Consider the following 17,173-nt stretch of genomic DNA (forward strand, 5'->3'; position numbering starts at 1 on the left):
TGGTGGGTCGCGACGTAAATGTATAATTATTTCATGAATTACTAGAATTGATTTGGTCAAGTGCAACTGCGCTCTCGGTTCAGCGCGCTCTCTGCTTATCAGCGGTTTCTGCTCAGTTTGGCAGCTGCGCGAGTGGGAGAGGGAGATACCCGTGTGCTTCGCGGTTTACCGGATCTTTTGTTCTCCAGTTTTGTTGAAGATCCCTCCGCGACCCACTCGCTGCAGCGCTGTGGTTCAAGCCACTGACTTGTTCTTCACCGCTGTCAGGAAATGGACTCATGCTAGCCACACGTTCTCACTGAGCTCAATCGTCATGAAACGCAAATACAGTGATGACTTCTTGTCTCTTTCATACAAACTTTGAGAAATAACGAGGAGCGCCCACAATGTTTTTTTGTGTGTGGGGAAGTGGTTAGTAATGAGTCCAGGCACTACTGTACATGACGGTAAACCCAGGGAGTGATTTCAGAACCGGGCTTCAAGAAAAAGTGCTTCAAAAGTGGAACAGTAATTCAACTAGCAAGGCATTGTCATTTTATAACAAGTGACGATAAGCATAAATAAGGGAGTACTATCTCTCATAGTAGTAGATATGAGTTTCTCTTTCAACAATCCCCTGGCCTTTTAACGTCATACAGCTAATAGCTAACGTTAGCCAAAGCAAGCTTAGCCACTGATAGAGCAACCCTAAGAAACACTACAGATGAAGATTAAAAATGATCAGGCCTACTGTACATTTTACTGTAGAAATTATTGTTGAAAACAAGTCTAGGTTGGAACTGTTGCTGTTACATGTAATAATTTTTATTCTGAACTGGAATAAACTGACTGATTGAAGCAAGATGCTTTTAGAGGCAAACACTCACACAGTTCTGGGTTGCTCATATGCAGCAGGAAGCGGTCTCCAGCCTGACTGAGAAAGCAGTAAGATGTTTTGATACAGTTTGGCATCACACACCTATGCAAGTCAGGGTTCTGTCTAAAGCAGCCCAGAATATATATGTTTGTTGAAAACTTCAACCAGCCATACACCTCTCATTAGGACTGTGTGTATGTGTGTGTTTTCTGGTCTACATCTGTGTGATATGATCCGTTTATTCCAGTTCAGAATATAAAAATATGTATTTTAACAGCAACAGTTCCAACCTAGACTTTCTATCAACAATAATTTATACAGTAAAATGTACAGTAGGCCTGCTAATGCTTTATCTATACTGTTACTTTGGGTTGCACGATCAAAAAGCTTGTGTGCGTGTGTGTGTGTTCTGTTATACATCTGTGTAACGTGATCAATCAATATTCAAGTTCAGAATTCAATTATTTATTGTATTTTAACAGCAATAGTTCCATTCTAGACAGGTATGTAAGAGTGTTTTTAATGGGGGAAAATAAACAAAAGATATCTATGGGTATTTCATTATTTATTTTTGTCTATATTACATTTTTTTTTTTAGACATAAGGGCAATGATATTTACGTATAGTTGCACATGTTCCTACGCTTGGGTCCCAGGAAAACACACCATTTATTATTTGGGTCCCAGGCTGAAAACGTTTAAGAACCCCTGATGTAACGGGTTTTATCAGATAGTTTCAGTGCCAGGCGGACACTATGTAACAGTTTCCAGCCAGGGTCACTGCAGTACAGGACACGTAGGCACTGGCTTTCCTAGCGCATGCGTGGTGCTTCATAGCGCATGTCACCGCTGAAGGTATTGTGTTTTTATTAGCTAGCTGGCAGACCACCCTGTCCTTCCATTAAGATCTAATTTATCAGGGCCTAAAGTCTAAATCATGGGGGACGAACAAGAGATAATGTGCAAACTAGAAAACATTATGGAAATACGGTAAAGATTTTTTTTCTTCTTCAAAGAAACCACATCTGGTAAATCAGGTAGCTGGATGGCTCAGGAAAAGAGCAGCGAGAAGCTAATATTAGCGTCTTGGCTTTGTTATTGAGCTAGGGAGCTAGCTATATGTGGCGACATAGCCTTGATCAAGGTTAGCCAGCAGTGGCGACCGTTCTATTGTTCTTGAAAGAACTGCAGATAAACTCTCGCTTTTGTTTTGCACATTACAAAATTGCTTGCTAGTTATGTATTATGCATAACCAATCCAGCTGTTTGCATCAACAAAAATCCAGATGCGAAGTGCTTTGCCAGATTATCGGCTAGTTGGCTACTTAGCTAGCTTTCTGTCATTAGCCAGGTAACGTTAGCTAATAATTGGCTAACCATGGTTGGTGGTCCCGTTCCCCCAATGTCTGAGTTCATTCAGGCGGAACCAGTTGCAAATTTGCACATTGTTGAATAGATGTGACGCTGATTAGCTTGGCATCAGTAGAAAAAAAGATGTCTAGACAAGAATTGCTCCAGTTATAACAATGGCATGTCGTGCACGAATATGTCGGTTATGCATGCATTATATTACTTATTTCCGTGACAAATATTCTCGCTCCTTGTTTCACAAACGAATCTATTGAAACAGCAACACAATAATACACTATGATGTCTCGGGTTCTGGTCTTTCTTTAAAAAAAAAACGTTTTTATCTGAAGAGGCTAACCTGGTTAAATAAAGGAGAAACAATAGACGATGCCTTAGGGGAATTGGTTTCTGAAGCATGATTGAGTGATGTGAAGTTGAACTGACAGAATGTTGTCTTTGTGCCTTCTGCCCTGTAATCAAATGAATACTTGCAATTGTAAAACAGTGCAGTGGTAGGTAACTACCTAATGCTGTAGAATTGGTAACTGGATCATTGGTAAGTAGCCCAGTGGTATGTAACTACTGAGTGGTGCAGCAGTCCAAGGCACTGCATCTCAGTGCTAGAGGCGTTACTAAAGACTGGTTCGATTCCAGGCTGTATCACAACCGGACGTGATTGAGAGTCCCATAGGGCGGCGCACAATTGGCCCAGCGTAGTCCAGGTTAGGCAGTCATTTTAAATAAGAATTTGTTCTTAACTGACTTGCCTAGTTAAATAAAGGTTAAAAAATTACAGAATGTTGTATAATTGGTAATTAACTACTAGTGTATTTGTAAAGTATCTACTGTGTTACATTGGTAACTAGGGGTGTACAGTGATAACTAAGTAGTAATGTATTGGTTAAATTGTGTTTTCTATCATTTCAGGAACAAGACAGTACAGATGCAGAAGATCAAGTCTCGTCTGAAGTCAGAGTTTGAGTCCCTAGAGTCTGAGGAGAAACATCTGAAGGAATACAAACAGGAGATGGACCTCCTAATGCAGGAGAAGATGGCCCATGTAGAGGAGCTACGACTAATACATGCTGATATCAATGTGGTGGGTAGCGTAGAGGTCGACTGAGTATGATTTTTCAACGCCAATACCGATTATTGGAGGACCAAAAAAAGCCGATATCGATTAATCAGCGATTTTTATTTATTTGTAATAATGACAATTACAACAATACTGAATGAACACTTATAATACATCAATAAAAATCCATTTAGATTCAAATAAATAATGAAACATTTTCAATTTGGTTTAAATAATGCAAAAACAAAGTGTTGGAGAAGTAAAAGTGCAATATGTGCCATGTAAAAATCTAATGTTTGAGTTCCTTGCTCAGAACATGAGAACATATGAAAGCTGGTGGTTCCTTTTAACATGAGAATTCAATATTCCAAGGTAAGAGGTTTTAGGTTGTAGTTAATACAATTATAGGACTATTTGTCTCTATACCATTTGTATTTCATATACCTTTTGACTATTGGATGTTCTTTTAGGCACTATAGTATTGCCAGTGTAACAGTATAGCTTCCGTCCCTCTCCTCGCCCCTACCTGGGCTCGAACCAGGAACACATCGACAACAGCCATCCTCGAAGCAGCGTTACCCATGCAGAGCAAGGGGAACAACCACTCCAAGTCTCAGAGCGAGTGACGTTTCAAACGCTATTAGCGCGCACCCTACTAACTAGCTAGCCATTTCACATCGGCTACACCAGCCATTAGGCTGATAGGCTTGAAGTCATAAACAGCGCTGTGCTTGCGAAGAGCTGCTGGCAAAACGCACGAAAGTGCTGTTTGAATGAATGCTTACGAGCCTGCTGCTGCCTACCATCGCTCAGTCAGACTGCTCTATCAAATCATAGACTTAATTATAACATAATAGCACACAGAAATATGAGCCTTTGGTCATTAATATGGTCGAATCCGGAAACTATCATTTCTAAAACAAAACATTTATTATTTCAGTGAAATACGGAACCGTTTGGTATTTTATCTAACGGGTTTCATCCCTAAGTCTAAATATCCTTGTTACATTTCACAACCTTCAATGTTATGTCATAATTACGTAAAATTCTGGCAAATTAGTTCGGAATGAGCCAGGCTGCCCAAACTGTTACATATACCCCGACTCTGCGTGCAATGAACGCAAGAGAAATGACACAATTTCACCTGGTTAATATTGCCTGCTAACCTGGATTTCTTTTAGCTAAATATGCAGGTTTAAAAATATATACTTCTGTGTATTTATTTTAAGAAAGGCATTGGTGTTTATGGTTAGGTACAGTCGTCCAACGATTGTGCCTTTTTCGCAAATGTGCTTTTGTTAAATCATCCCCCAGCGTTGCATCGATTATATGCAATGCAACGCTAGATAAACTAGTAATATCATCAACCATGTGTAGTTATAACTAGTGATTATGATTGATTGATTGTTTTTTACAAGGTAAGTTTAATGCTAGCTAGCAACTTACCTTGGCTTACTGCATTCGCGTAACAGGCAGTCTCCTCGTGGAGTGCAACGAGAGGCAGGTGGTTATAGCGTTGGACTAGTTAACTGGTAAGGTTGCAAGATTGGATCCCCCGAGCTGACAATGGGAAAATCTGTCGTTCTGCGCCTGAACAAGGCAGTTAACCCACCATTCCTAGGCCGTCATTGAAAATAAGAATGTGTTCTTAACTGACTTGCCTAGTTAAATAAAGGTATAATTTTTTTTTTTTAATCGGCGCCCAAAAATATCAATTTCAGATTGTTATGAAAACTTGAAATCGGCCCTAATTAATCGGCCATTCCGATTAATCGGTCGACCTCTAGTAGAGAGAGAGCAATAAAGAGTGTGTGTGTGAGACAGAAGCCACTATTCGACTTCTGATTGCACAAAAAGATTTTAAAAAGTAACGCATGAAAAAATGTTAGTTGTTTGAGAAACAGAAGTTTTAGAGTTATAGTGAAACCTAAATTCTGGTGTGTTCATTTTGACAGTTACAAAACATTAAGAACACCTTTCTAATATTGAGTTGCACCCTCTTGCCCTAAGAACAGCCTACATTTGTCACGGCACGGACATAAGGTGTCGAAAGCATTACACAGGGATGCTGGCCATCTTGATGCCGATGCATCCCACAGTTGTATCAAGTTGGCTGGGTGGTGGACCATTCTTTATACACACGTGAAACTGTAGAGCGTGAAAAACCCAGCAGCGTTGCAGTTCTTGACACCTACTACCATAACCTGTTCAAAGACACAAATCTTTTGTCTGGCCCATTCACCCGCCTAATGGCAAACATACACAATTCATATCTCAATTGTCTCAAGGCTTAAACATCCTTCTTTAACCTGTTTCCTCCCCTTGAAGTGGATTTGACAAGTGAGATCAATAATAGCTTTCAACTGGTCAGTCTACATCATGGAAAGAGCAGGTGTTCATAATGTTTTGTAATTTGGTCTTTTAGTAGTACATCTAGCTATTTTTGCCCCAGTGGTTCAACTCTACCATTGAAATTGTGATGTAGAGGCACCTGGAGAAGGTTCCTATACGTCACCTCAAGGGAGGGGTTCGGTATGAAATACACTCCCTTCTAGATGTGCTGGGTGGTACCGCCTTCTGGTTTCATTTAGAAACAAGCACCTTATTTGGCAATGGAGTGTACCAATATATAGTGGAGTGTACCAATATATAGTGGAGTGTACCAATATATAGTGGAGTGTACCAATATATAGTGGCGTGTACCAATATATAGTGGAGTGTACCAATATATAGTGGAGTGTTCCAATATATAGTGGAGTGTACCAATATATAGTGGAGTGTACCAATATATAGTGGCGTGTACCAATATATAGTGGAGTGTACCAATATATAGTGGAGTGTACCAATATATAGTGGCGTGTACCAATATATAGTGGAGTGTACCAATATATAGTGGAGTGTACCAATATATTTTTCTTGATGCTTCCTTGACTAGACTACTGACGTTACACAAAATTCAAAAGGCAGTAAGGCACACGAATTCTACATTTTGGTTTACCGTTTCACGCACATCTATGTCAAATCAAATGTTATTAGTCACATGCTGAATACAACAGGTGTAGTAGACCGTACAGTGAAATGCTGAATACAACAGGTGTAGTAGACCTTACAGTGAAATGCTGAATACAACAGGTGTAGTAGACCTTACAGTGAAATTCTGAATACAACAGGTGTAGTAGACCTTAGTGAAATGCTGAATACAACAGGTGTAGTAGACCTTACAGTGAAATGCTGAATACAACAGGTGTAGTAGACCTTACAGTGAAATGCTGAATACAACAGGTGTAGTAGACCTTACAGTGAAATGCTGAATACAACAGGTGTAGTAGACCTTACAGTGAAATGCTGAATACAACAGGTGTAGTAGACCTTACAGTGAAATGCTGAATACAACAGGTGTAGTAGACCTTACAGTGAAATGCTGAATACAACAGGTGTAGTAGACCTTACAGTGAAATGCTGAATACAATAGGTGTGGTAGACCTTAGTGAAATGCTGAATACAACAGGTGTGGTAGACCTTACAGTGAAATGCTGAATACAACAGGTGTAGTAGACCTTACAGTGAAATGCTGAATACAACAGGTGTAGTAGACCTTACAGTGAAATGCTGAATACAACAGGTGTAGTAGACCTTACAGTGAAATGCTGAATACAACAGGTGTAGTAGACCTTAGTGAAATGCTGAATACAACAGGTGTAGTAGACCTTACAGTGAAATGCTGAATACAACAGGTGTAGTAGACCTTACAGTGAAATGCTGAATACAACAGGTGTAAACCTTACAGTGAAATGCTGAATACAACAGGTGTAGTAGACCTTACAGTGAAATGCTGAATACAACAGGTGTAATAGACCTCACAGTGAAATGCTGAATACAACAGGTGTAGTAGACCTTACAGTGAAATGCTGAATACAACAGGTGTAGTAGACCTTACAGTGAAATGCTGAATACAACAGGTGTAGTAGACCTTACAGTGAAATGCTGAATACAACAGGTGTAGTAGACCTTACAGTGAAATGCTGAATACAACAGGTGTAGTAGACCTTACAGTGAAATGCTGAATACAACAGGTGTAGTAGACCTTACAGTGAAATGCTGAATACAACAGGTGTAGTAGACCTTACAGTGAAATGCTGAATACAATAGGTGTGGTAGACCTTAGTGAAATGCTGAATACAACAGGTGTGGTAGACCTTACAGTGAAATGCTGAATACAACAGGTGTAGTAGACCTTACAGTGAAATGCTGAATACAACAGGTGTAGTAGACCTTACAGTGAAATGCTGAATACAACAGGTGTAATAGACCTTACAGTGAAATGCTGAATACAACAGGTGTAGTAGACCTTACAGTGAAATGCTGAATACAACATGTGTAGTAGACCTTAGTGAAATGCTGAATACAACAGGTGTAGTAGACCTTACAGTGAAATGCTGAATACAACAGGTGTAGTAGACCTTAGTGAAATGCTGAATACAACAGGTGTAGTAGACCTTACAGTGAAATGCTGAATACAACAGGTGTAGTAGACCTCACAGTGAAATGCTGAATACAACAGGTGTAGTAGACCTTACAGTGAAATGCTGAATACAACAGGTGTAGTAGACCTTACAGTGAAATGCTGAATACAATAGGTGTGGTAGACCTTAGTGAAATGCTGAATACAACAGGTGTGGTAGACCTTACAGTGAAATGCTGAATACAACAGGTGTAGTAGACCTTACAGTGAAATGCTGAATACAACAGGTGTAGTAGACCTTACAGTGAAATGCTGAATACAACAGGTGTAATAGACCTTACAGTGAAATGCTGAATACAACAGGTGTAGTAGACCTTACAGTGAAATGCTGAATACAACAGGTGTAGTAGACCTTACAGTGAAATGCTGAATACAACAGGTGTAAACCTTACAGTGAAATGCTGAATACAACAGGTGTAGTAGACCTTAGTGAAATGCTGAATACAACAGGTGTAGTAGACCTTACAGTGAAATGCTGAATACAACAGGTGTAGTAGACCTCACAGTGAAATACTGAATACAACAGGTGTAGTAGACCTTACAGTGAAATGCTGAATACAACAGGTGTAGTAGACCTTACAGTGAAATGCTGAATACAACAGGTGTGGTAGACCTTACAGTGAAATGCTGAATACAACAGGTGTAGTAGACCTCACAGTGAAATGCTGAATACAACAGGTGTAGTAGACCTTACAGTGAAATGCTGAATACAACAGGTGTAGTAGACCTCACAGTGAAATGCTGAATACAACAGGTGTAGTAGACCTTACAGTGAAATGCTGAATACAACAGGTGTAGTAGACCTTACAGTGAAATGCTGAATACAACAGGTGTAGTAGACCTTACAGTGAAATGCTGAATACAACAGGTGTAGTAGACCTTACAGTGAAATGCTGAATACAACAGGTGTAGTAGACCTCACAGTGAAATGCTGAATACAACAGGTGTAGTAGACCTTACAGTGAAATGCTGAATACAACAGGTGTAGTAGACCTTACAGTGAAATGCTGAATACAACAGGTGTAGTAGACCTTACAGTGAAATGCTGAATACAACAGGTGTAGTAGACCTTAGTGAAATGCTTACTGACAAGCCCCTAACCAACAATGCAGTTTAAAAAATATGAATAAGAAATAAAAGGAACAAGTAATTAAAGAGCAGCAGTAAAATAACAATAGCGAGACTATATCCATTGTAACAAGAACTAGAGGACAATGGTGGTCATAGCAACTTCCTACAACTGATTAGTGGTGCAGTCTGTGGGTTCTAATCCCACGAGGCACATATATATATTTACAATATTCATCCCGTGCCCACGGGGGTACCAGTGGACTTCTGGTAAATATTCTTTAGTGAGAAAGTGTTGGGATCAAGCACAACTACGTTTACACCCCCCCAAAATGAATATTTCTGAGCAATTCACCCCACCCACAACTTCTCACCTGGATGCATTTTTTAAAGGTGAAGGGGTTGAGAGTTACCCTTTAATAGTTGATGTATTTCTCTCCTCCTACTCCCCAGATGGAGAGCACTATAAAGCAGTCAGAGAACGACCTGAACAAGCTGCTGGAGACGACGCGGAGGCTCCATGATGAGTACAAACCCCTGAAGGAACATGTAGATGCCCTCAGGATGACCCTGGGCCTTCACAGACTGCCCAACCTCAACGAAGAGGAGGAGAAACTCTCTCTGGAGTCAGTACACATACTATACACACACACACACACTCTCACACACACATCAACTGTTCTCTGTGCTATCTTCTATCTCTGTTGCCATAGTTACTTTGAGAAGCAGAAGGCTGAGTGGCAGAAGGAGCCTCATGAGCCCACCATCCCAGAATCCCTTGCAGCAGCGGCTGCCGCGGCCCAACAGCTCCAGGTCTCCCGGAAACAAGATGCCCGCCAGACCGCCACCTTCAGACAACAGCCTCCTCCCATGAAGGTACACAGTACACACCCTCCTATGAAGGTACACACATACACACCTCTCCCCTGTCTGTGTACCAACACAATAATGACACTGTACTGACGTCTGTGTGTCTACATAGTAATAACACACTAACATCTCTGTCCTCTCTCCAGGCCTGTCTGTCATGCCACCAACAGATCCATCGTAACGCTCCCATCTGTCCACTGTGCAAGGCCAAGAGTCGCTCCCGCAACCCCAAGAAACCTAAGAGGAAGCCTGACGAGTAGACACACACACTACCACCTCATATTGCTAAATTTCACATCTGGAATTCAGTAAAACATGTCGTCATAACCTTTCCCCATGCCATGGAACCTACATTTAGTGTAGTTCTCTTTTTAAAAGTGCTTGAGTGTTGAAATGTAATTGTTAACCTTAAGGTTTAATAGACCATAACCACGTTATATGCAATAATACACAATACTATACTGTAGCTGTACCCATGTTGTGATTGGTTCTGGCATTAAATGTGAAACGTACTGCATTTACTTGTTACTCTGTACTTAACATGTTTACATTGCATGAACACTTCATGGCTGAACTATAATGACTGTGTTGTAACTGTTTGTGATATTGGACTGTATAACCCAGGAAGTTGTTCTAATGTTTACTGAAGGCATAATGGACGGTCAAGGACTGAGAAAACCACGATGCTTATTTGCTTTTAACAGTGTTGTATGTGAAACTTGAATACAAGAATACAGAAATAAAATGTATTTTGTACTGCAGTTGGAATTGTATTTTCTTTTATACTTTAGGATGAATCTCATAATACATATGATAAATGACACTCAGTGAAAATCACAGGCTGGGTCACACAAGGCTCTGATCAGAAGTAGTGCAGTACGTAGGAAATATTTCAGATATGTCCACACGGTGATAGTGCCAGTACGAAGGCACCTTTAGCTCAGTTCTTGTACTGCTGTCAGGTTAACATTCTGGGCCTTCAAGGTAACCCTTCATTGACATTGCGTTGGCAGAGTACATCCAGATTCCTGTTCTGTCTCCAAGGTAACCACAAGTTGCTATGTCTTCCTCTGGGCTACAGTTGTTCCCAGATCCTGCTGGGGGAGTCAAAGGGCTTGGGGAGGCTCCTCAGCAACTCACCCAACAAACATACTGGGAAAACCTCATTTGCATTCTCCTGGTGTCCTCTTTCCCTGTCTCCTCAAAACCCATTGGATGAGAAAGCTACAGGTACCACCTCTCTGACCTCCTCCAATGGGGTTAGAGGAGGCGGTATGCAATTGAGATTCTCCCACTGCGCCCTACAACACCGATTAATATTCTGTTCTCATAAGACTTGTTGTTCTTGGGACTGTTTGCCATTCAGAGGGCCTTTTAAGTGTACAGGAACATAAGGACAGAACGTGACTATAACAACATGGCAGCAGCTACAGGACCTAAACAGCAAAGAACACAGATAGTGAGCAGTCTAAAGTACTGTGTGTGTTGTACCCTGGTTTACCCTGTTGTAGAGGTGTGTTGTACCCTGTTTTACCCTGTTGTAGAGGTGTGTTGTACCCTGTTTCACCCTGTTGTAGAGGTGTGTTGTACCCTGTTTCCCCCTGTTGTAGAGGTGTGTTGTACCCTGGTTTACCCTGTTGTAGAGGTGTGTTGTACCCTGTTGTAGAGGTGTGTTTTACCCTGTTGTAGAGGTGTGTTGTACCCTGTTTTACCCTGTTGTAGAGGTGTGTTGTACCCTGTTGTAGAGGTGTGTTGTACCCTGTTTTACCCTGTTGTAGAGGTGTGTTGTACCCTGTTGTAGAGGTGTGTTTTACCCTGTTTCACCTTGTTGTGTGTGTGTGTGTGTAGTTTATCCTCCAGTATTTTGGTGTCTAGTTGAGTAGTCTTCCTCCTGATGAAGGTGTTTAGGGACAAAGCTGTCTGCTGCTGCACACACACTGATGGGTCATGCAGCTCCGTGTCCATGGCCTGTTAATTCACACACACACACACAGTGTGTCAGTAAATGGCACAGCCAGTAGGGACATGTAGCTCAAAAGATACAGACAGTTATGTGAAGAGAAATATTATTTTACCCATCTCATCTCCTCTGTGAACGTCTGGAGCTTCAGGGCAGAGATGAGCTGTAGGGAGACCAACTGGGTCCCAGTCTGGGCAGCAGGGCAGAGATGAGCTGTAGGGGACCAGCTGGGTCCCAGTCTGGAGCTTCAGGGCAGAGATGAGCTGTAGGGGGACCAGCTGGGTCCCAGTCTGGGAAGCAGGGCAGAGATGAGCTGTAGGGGGACCAGCTGGGTCCCAGTCTGGGCAGCAGGGCAGAGATTAGCTGTAGAGGGACCAGCTGGGTCCCAGTCTGGGCAGCAGGGCAGAGATGAGCTGTAGGGAGACCAGCTACAGTGCCTTGCGAAAGTATTCGGCCCCCTTGAACTTTGCGACCTTTTGCCACATTTCAGGCTTCAAACATAAAGATATAAAACTGTATTTTTTTGTGAAGAATCAACAACAAGTGGGACACAATCATGAAGTGGAACGACATTTATTGGATATTTCAAACTTTTTTAACAAATCAAAAACTGAAAAATTGGGCGTGCAAAATTATTCAGCCCCCTTAAGTTAATACTTTGTAGCGCCACCTTTTGCTGCGATTACAGCTGTAAGTCGCTTGGGGTATGTCTCTATCAGTTTTGCACATCGAGAGACTGAAATTTTTTCCCATTCCTCCTTGCAAAACAGCTCGAGCTCAGTGAGGTTGGATGGAGAGCATTTGTGAACAGCAGTTTTCAGTTCTTTCCACAGATTCTCGATTGGATTCAGGTCTGGACTTTGACTTGGCCATTCTAACACCTAGATATGTTTATTTTTGAACCATTCCAATGTAGATTTTGCTTTATGTTTTGGATCATTGTCTTGTTGGAAGACAAATCTCCGTCCCAGTCTCAGGTCTTTTGCAGACTCCATCAGGTTTTCTTCCAGAATGGTCCTGTATTTGGCTCCATCCATCTTCCCATCAATTTTAACCATCTTCCCTGTCCCTGCTGAAGAAAAGCAGGCCCAAACCATGATGCTGCCACCACCATGTTTGACAGTGGGGATGGTGTGTTCAGGGTGATGAGCTGTGTTGCTTTTACGCCAAACATAACATTTTGCATTAATGCCAAAAAGTTCAATTTTGGTTTCATCTGACCAGAGCACCTTCTTCCACATGTTTGGTGTGTCTCCCAGGTGGCTTGTGGCAAACTTTAAACAACACTTTTATGGATATCTTTAAGAAATGGCTTTCTTCTTGCCACTCTTCCATAAAGGCCAGATTTGTGCAATATACAACTGATTGTTGTCCTATGGACAGAGTCTCCCACCTCAGCTGTAGATCTCTGCAGTTCATCCAGAGTGATCATGGGCCTCTTGGCTGCATCTCTGATCAGTCTTCTCCTTGTATGAGCTGAAAGTTTAGAGGGACGGCCAGGTCTTGGTAGATTTGTAGTGGTCTGATACTCCTTCCATTTCAATATTATCGCCTGCACAGTGCTCCTTGGGATGTTTAAAGCTTGGGAAATCTTTTTGTATCCAAATCCGGCTTTAAACTTCTTCACAACAGTATCTCGGTGCCTGGTGTGTTACTTGTTCTTCATGATGCTCTCTGCGCTTTTAACGGACCTCTGAGACTATCACAGTGCAGGTGCATTTATACGGAGACTTGATTACACACAAGTGGATTGTATTTATCATCATTAGTCATTTAGGTCAACATTGGGTCATTCAGAGATCCTCACTGAACTTCTGGAGAGAGTTTGCTGCACTGAAAGTAAAGGGGCTGAATAATTTTGCACGCCCAATTTTTCAGTTTTTGATTTGTTAAAAAAGTTTGAAATATCCAATAAATGTCGTTCCACTTCATGATTGTGTCCCACTTGTTGTTGATTCTTCACAAAAAAATACAGTTTTATATCTTTATGTTTGAAGCCTGAAATGTGGCAAAAGGTCGCAAAGTTCAAGGGGGCCGAATACTTTCGCAAGGCACTGTACATCCCAGTCTGGGCAGCAGGGCAGAGATGAGCTGTAGGGAGACCAGCTGGGTCCCAGTCTGGGCAGCAGGGCAGAGATGAGCTGTAAGGAGACCAGCTGGGTCCCAGTCTGGGCAGCAGGGTTGGTCCTTTCCTTGCTCTTACAAGGTCCACAGACTCTCACTGCCTCTGCAGCCCTTTCTCCTGTCTCTCTCTGTCCTTTAGGGTTGGGTGCTTCCCCTCTCCATCAGAGGGCTGCTCTTTTCCCCTCTCCTTTCTTAGTTGTTCTCTGTGTACTTGTATAACCATCCTCCTCCACGTCTCACTCTACAACCCCTGCCTCCCCCTCCCTTGGAAGGCTGCTCTTTCCCCCTCTCCTCCTGCCTCCCCCTCCCTTGGAAGGCTGCTCTTTTCCCCTCTCCTCCTGCCTCCCCCTCCCTTGGAAGGCTGCTCTTTCCCCCTCTCCTCCTGCCTCCCCCTCACTTGGAAGGCTGCTCTTTTCCCCTCTCCTCCTCCCTCCCTTGGAGGGCTGCTCTTTCCCCCTCCCTCCCCCGGAGGGCTGCTCTTTCCCCCTCTCCTCCTGCCTCCCCTTCCCTTGGAAGGCTGCTCTTTTCCCCTCTCCTCCTCCCTCCCTTGGAAGGCTGCTCTTGTCCCCTCTCCTCCTCCCTCCCTTGGAAAGCTGCTCTTTCCCCCTCTCCTCCTCCCTCCCCCGGAGGGCTGCTCTTTCCCCCTACCCCGGAAGGCTGCTCTTTCCCCCTCTCCTCCTGCCTCCCCTTGGAAGGCTGCTCTTTCCCCCTCTCCTCCTGCCTCTCCCTCCCTCGGAGGGCTGCTCTCTCCACCTCTCTCTCTACCCCCTCTCCCCTGCAGTTTCTGGGTTCAGCTGATTGTTGACCTGTGTTATCATTCTCCAGAAGAAGATCTCCAGTGCCTTGCTAGTAAAAAAAGGCCCTTTTCATGCTGCGGGAAATATCACTTCCAGTCTAAGGAACAACTTCCGCCAACGTGGCGCCGCATGTTTATGAGGTCGCCGATAACTTATTTTAGTAAAAAAAAAAAAATGATATTTTTATTTTAGTAAAAGAATGGGTGCACAGGCTCAATGGACTAAACTTACCCTTATATGAGGAATAAGGTATTGCGATAGAGTACTGAAAATAGTGTTTTGAAACAGGCCCCAAATCGCTAAGTCCCCCTGCCAGGAAAAATACCAATAACAATTATATCTGACCCCAAAAAATCTGTACCATGTCAGACCTGCTGAAATGGAGAAAAAAAAAGTACACAGTTTGGACATAAGAGAATCAAATGTAGCAGTTATTCAAGTCTTATACACATGGCCAGCCCACTACAAGAGCACATCATGACCCACCTAGAGAACAAAACAATGATGCCAGAGAATCACTGCAAAGGAGAAATTATATTCGAAGCAAGACGATGGCCACACACTTTTCAAATCAGACACTTACACATACCAAAAACAAACATTTTCCATAACCAGGCAAACAAAAAAACAAGGCATTCAGAAAGGATGTAAACAACAAAGTCAATGGCTGGTGTTCCAGAAGAGTGCCAGTCAGTCATCAATGGAATCTGTATTTGCGTGCGGGTTTGATGCTGACATAAGTCTTCTTCACCTCCTCCGTCTCCTCTTTCTTCACCAGTTGGTACCGCTCCCCTTTTGTGGTCACCACCTGGTTGCTGTGGTAACGCACCAGTTTCTTAGGGGCATCTTTAGGTGCAACAGGCCTGTGTGTTTTCTTATCCTCCTCCCTGTCCACTAGCATGTACTTCTCCAGGATGCTCTCTTTCATCTTCTGCTCTGCCTGAGGGGAACCCATCTTCCCATGGTTTACGTTTAGAGGTGTGTGGCTGAGCTGGATGTCTCCTTCGATGATGAGGCGGACAGCCTCCTCCATGTCACCTTTAGCAATGGACAACGCACTCCTGGCCTCTGATAGTCTGCACTTGGGGAACATCTCCAGAAGGAGCGGCTCCTGGGCCTCCCACTCAGGGAATGGCACCTTGGCGGTGGCCCCCTCAGTCTGTGTAGTAAGGCAGTGCATCTCCCTCACAGGAGGCCCAGTGGAGGTAGCGCTGACTGTCAGTGGGACCTCCATTCTAGCCTTTGGCACACTATTTTCTGAACTCCGGGCTGTGGCTAGTTTTGAAGCCAGGCTGAACATCATATCACAAACGTTAACACTGTCAATTTCAGCAAAGCCAGGAATGTAGGCCTCCAGCATTTCTACAAAGACCTCCACGTCAAAGTTCTCCTCCACGCTCTCCTGAGATCCCAGATCCTCCAGGACTCCAGTGATGTAGGGAAGCAACACATCATCCAGGGAACTCAGGTCTGCTTCTGGAATGCATGTCTGAATGAACTCCTGCAGGGTATCGTGGATTATCTTGTGAAGGTCCATAATGGGCTCAAAACCTGTTAACAAAAAACAATACCAAATTCAGATTAATTCAAACGTGATGACGGAAATAAACGGGATTGCGAATTATGCCGCCTTTAACCAAACTATAAGCTATCACGAATGCATTACGAATTGATGATAGATAGCTAGCTAGAAGTAAACAAAACGAATAAACAAAATTAATCGTACCGGCGACCGCTGACTGTGAAGCAGACAAGAATGGCTAACGTAAGTTTTCAAAGGTTGACCAAACCGAACTAATATCAAAGAAAAGTGGCCACTTTGATATATTATTTTCAGGATTTTCTGATCTATTGACGGACAACAATCACGTAATCAGAAGAGATGACGAGAATCGGGTTGACGTTAACTATCTATAGTAGCTAAACGGGCTTCAAAGCCGTACTGCTGCAGAACAAAAAGCTAGCAAGCCGAAACGAATATCGTTGTAGTAAAGTGCAACACAAACTACGACGTGCAAATACAAATCTAACCTTAAACGTGCAAGAAATACAAATGTTGTTCCAATTGTGTATCTACAAACTGTGTGAATAATTAGCCAGCTAAGAGATTATAAAGACTGCTAGCAACTCAATTGTTTACACACGAATAACCACAACAGAACCATTTATTTCTAGCGAGTTCAGCGCTGTCAACAGTGATTCCTTACCGCCACCTATCGTACCGGAGTGGGATTAGATCACGAAAAGGATCTAAAAAGAAACAATAACGATACTTTAAACTACACTTTCATTTGTTCGCTTATATGTCGCATTACTCCATTATTTGTAAAAAAAGATATAACACGCACGTGTATTTTCCTAAGACACTGACTTTCTGATAACTACTTTATTCAGGAAAAGTATACTTAAGACTGAAGTAGTTGCCTCAACTAGCTATCTTCAAATGAATGCACTTATTGCAGAGCGTCTGCTAAGTTACAAAAATGTAAATGTATCCTATGCCTGTCTGCCATGCCACCAACAGCTCCATCATAACGCTCCTATCTGTCCGT

At 42.6% G+C, this 17,173-nt stretch overlaps 2 protein-coding genes across 5 annotated transcripts; one reads left to right on the forward strand and one right to left on the reverse strand.

The window, feature by feature from the left end:
- The first annotated feature begins 1,681 nt into the window (after nt 1–1,681).
- LOC139366514 (zinc finger C4H2 domain-containing protein) lies at nt 1,682–10,501 on the forward strand. 4 transcript variants are annotated; one of them, XM_071104081.1, is made up of 5 exons: nt 1,682–1,845; nt 3,133–3,304; nt 9,324–9,496; nt 9,584–9,746; nt 9,887–10,501. In XM_071104081.1, exons 1-5 carry the CDS (start codon nt 1,793–1,795, stop codon nt 9,998–10,000), a joined length of 675 nt encoding a protein of 224 aa, XP_070960182.1. In that variant the 5' UTR covers nt 1,682–1,792; the 3' UTR covers nt 10,001–10,501. The 4 variants fall into 4 exon arrangements, with proteins under 4 accessions (XP_070960182.1, XP_070960181.1, XP_070960179.1 ...); XM_071104080.1 differs by having other exon boundaries at nt 1,684–1,845; nt 9,584–9,773; XM_071104078.1 differs by having other exon boundaries at nt 1,688–1,845; nt 9,324–9,773.
- A 4,522-nt stretch (nt 10,502–15,023) lies between these two features.
- LOC139366507 (CUE domain containing 2) lies at nt 15,024–16,811 on the reverse strand. The gene is made up of 2 exons (XM_071104045.1): nt 16,348–16,811; nt 15,024–16,172 (listed from the first exon to the last, which is right to left on the reverse strand). The coding sequence occupies exon 2, from the start codon at nt 16,156–16,158 to the stop codon at nt 15,319–15,321; it is 840 nt and encodes a 279-aa protein (XP_070960146.1). The 5' UTR covers nt 16,159–16,172; nt 16,348–16,811; the 3' UTR covers nt 15,024–15,318.
- Nucleotides 16,812–17,173: the final 362 nt, after the last annotated feature.

This window comes from Oncorhynchus clarkii, chromosome 14, assembly GCF_045791955.1.
Source record: "Oncorhynchus clarkii lewisi isolate Uvic-CL-2024 chromosome 14, UVic_Ocla_1.0, whole genome shotgun sequence".
Classification (NCBI taxonomy): Eukaryota; Metazoa; Chordata; class Actinopteri; order Salmoniformes; family Salmonidae; genus Oncorhynchus; species Oncorhynchus clarkii.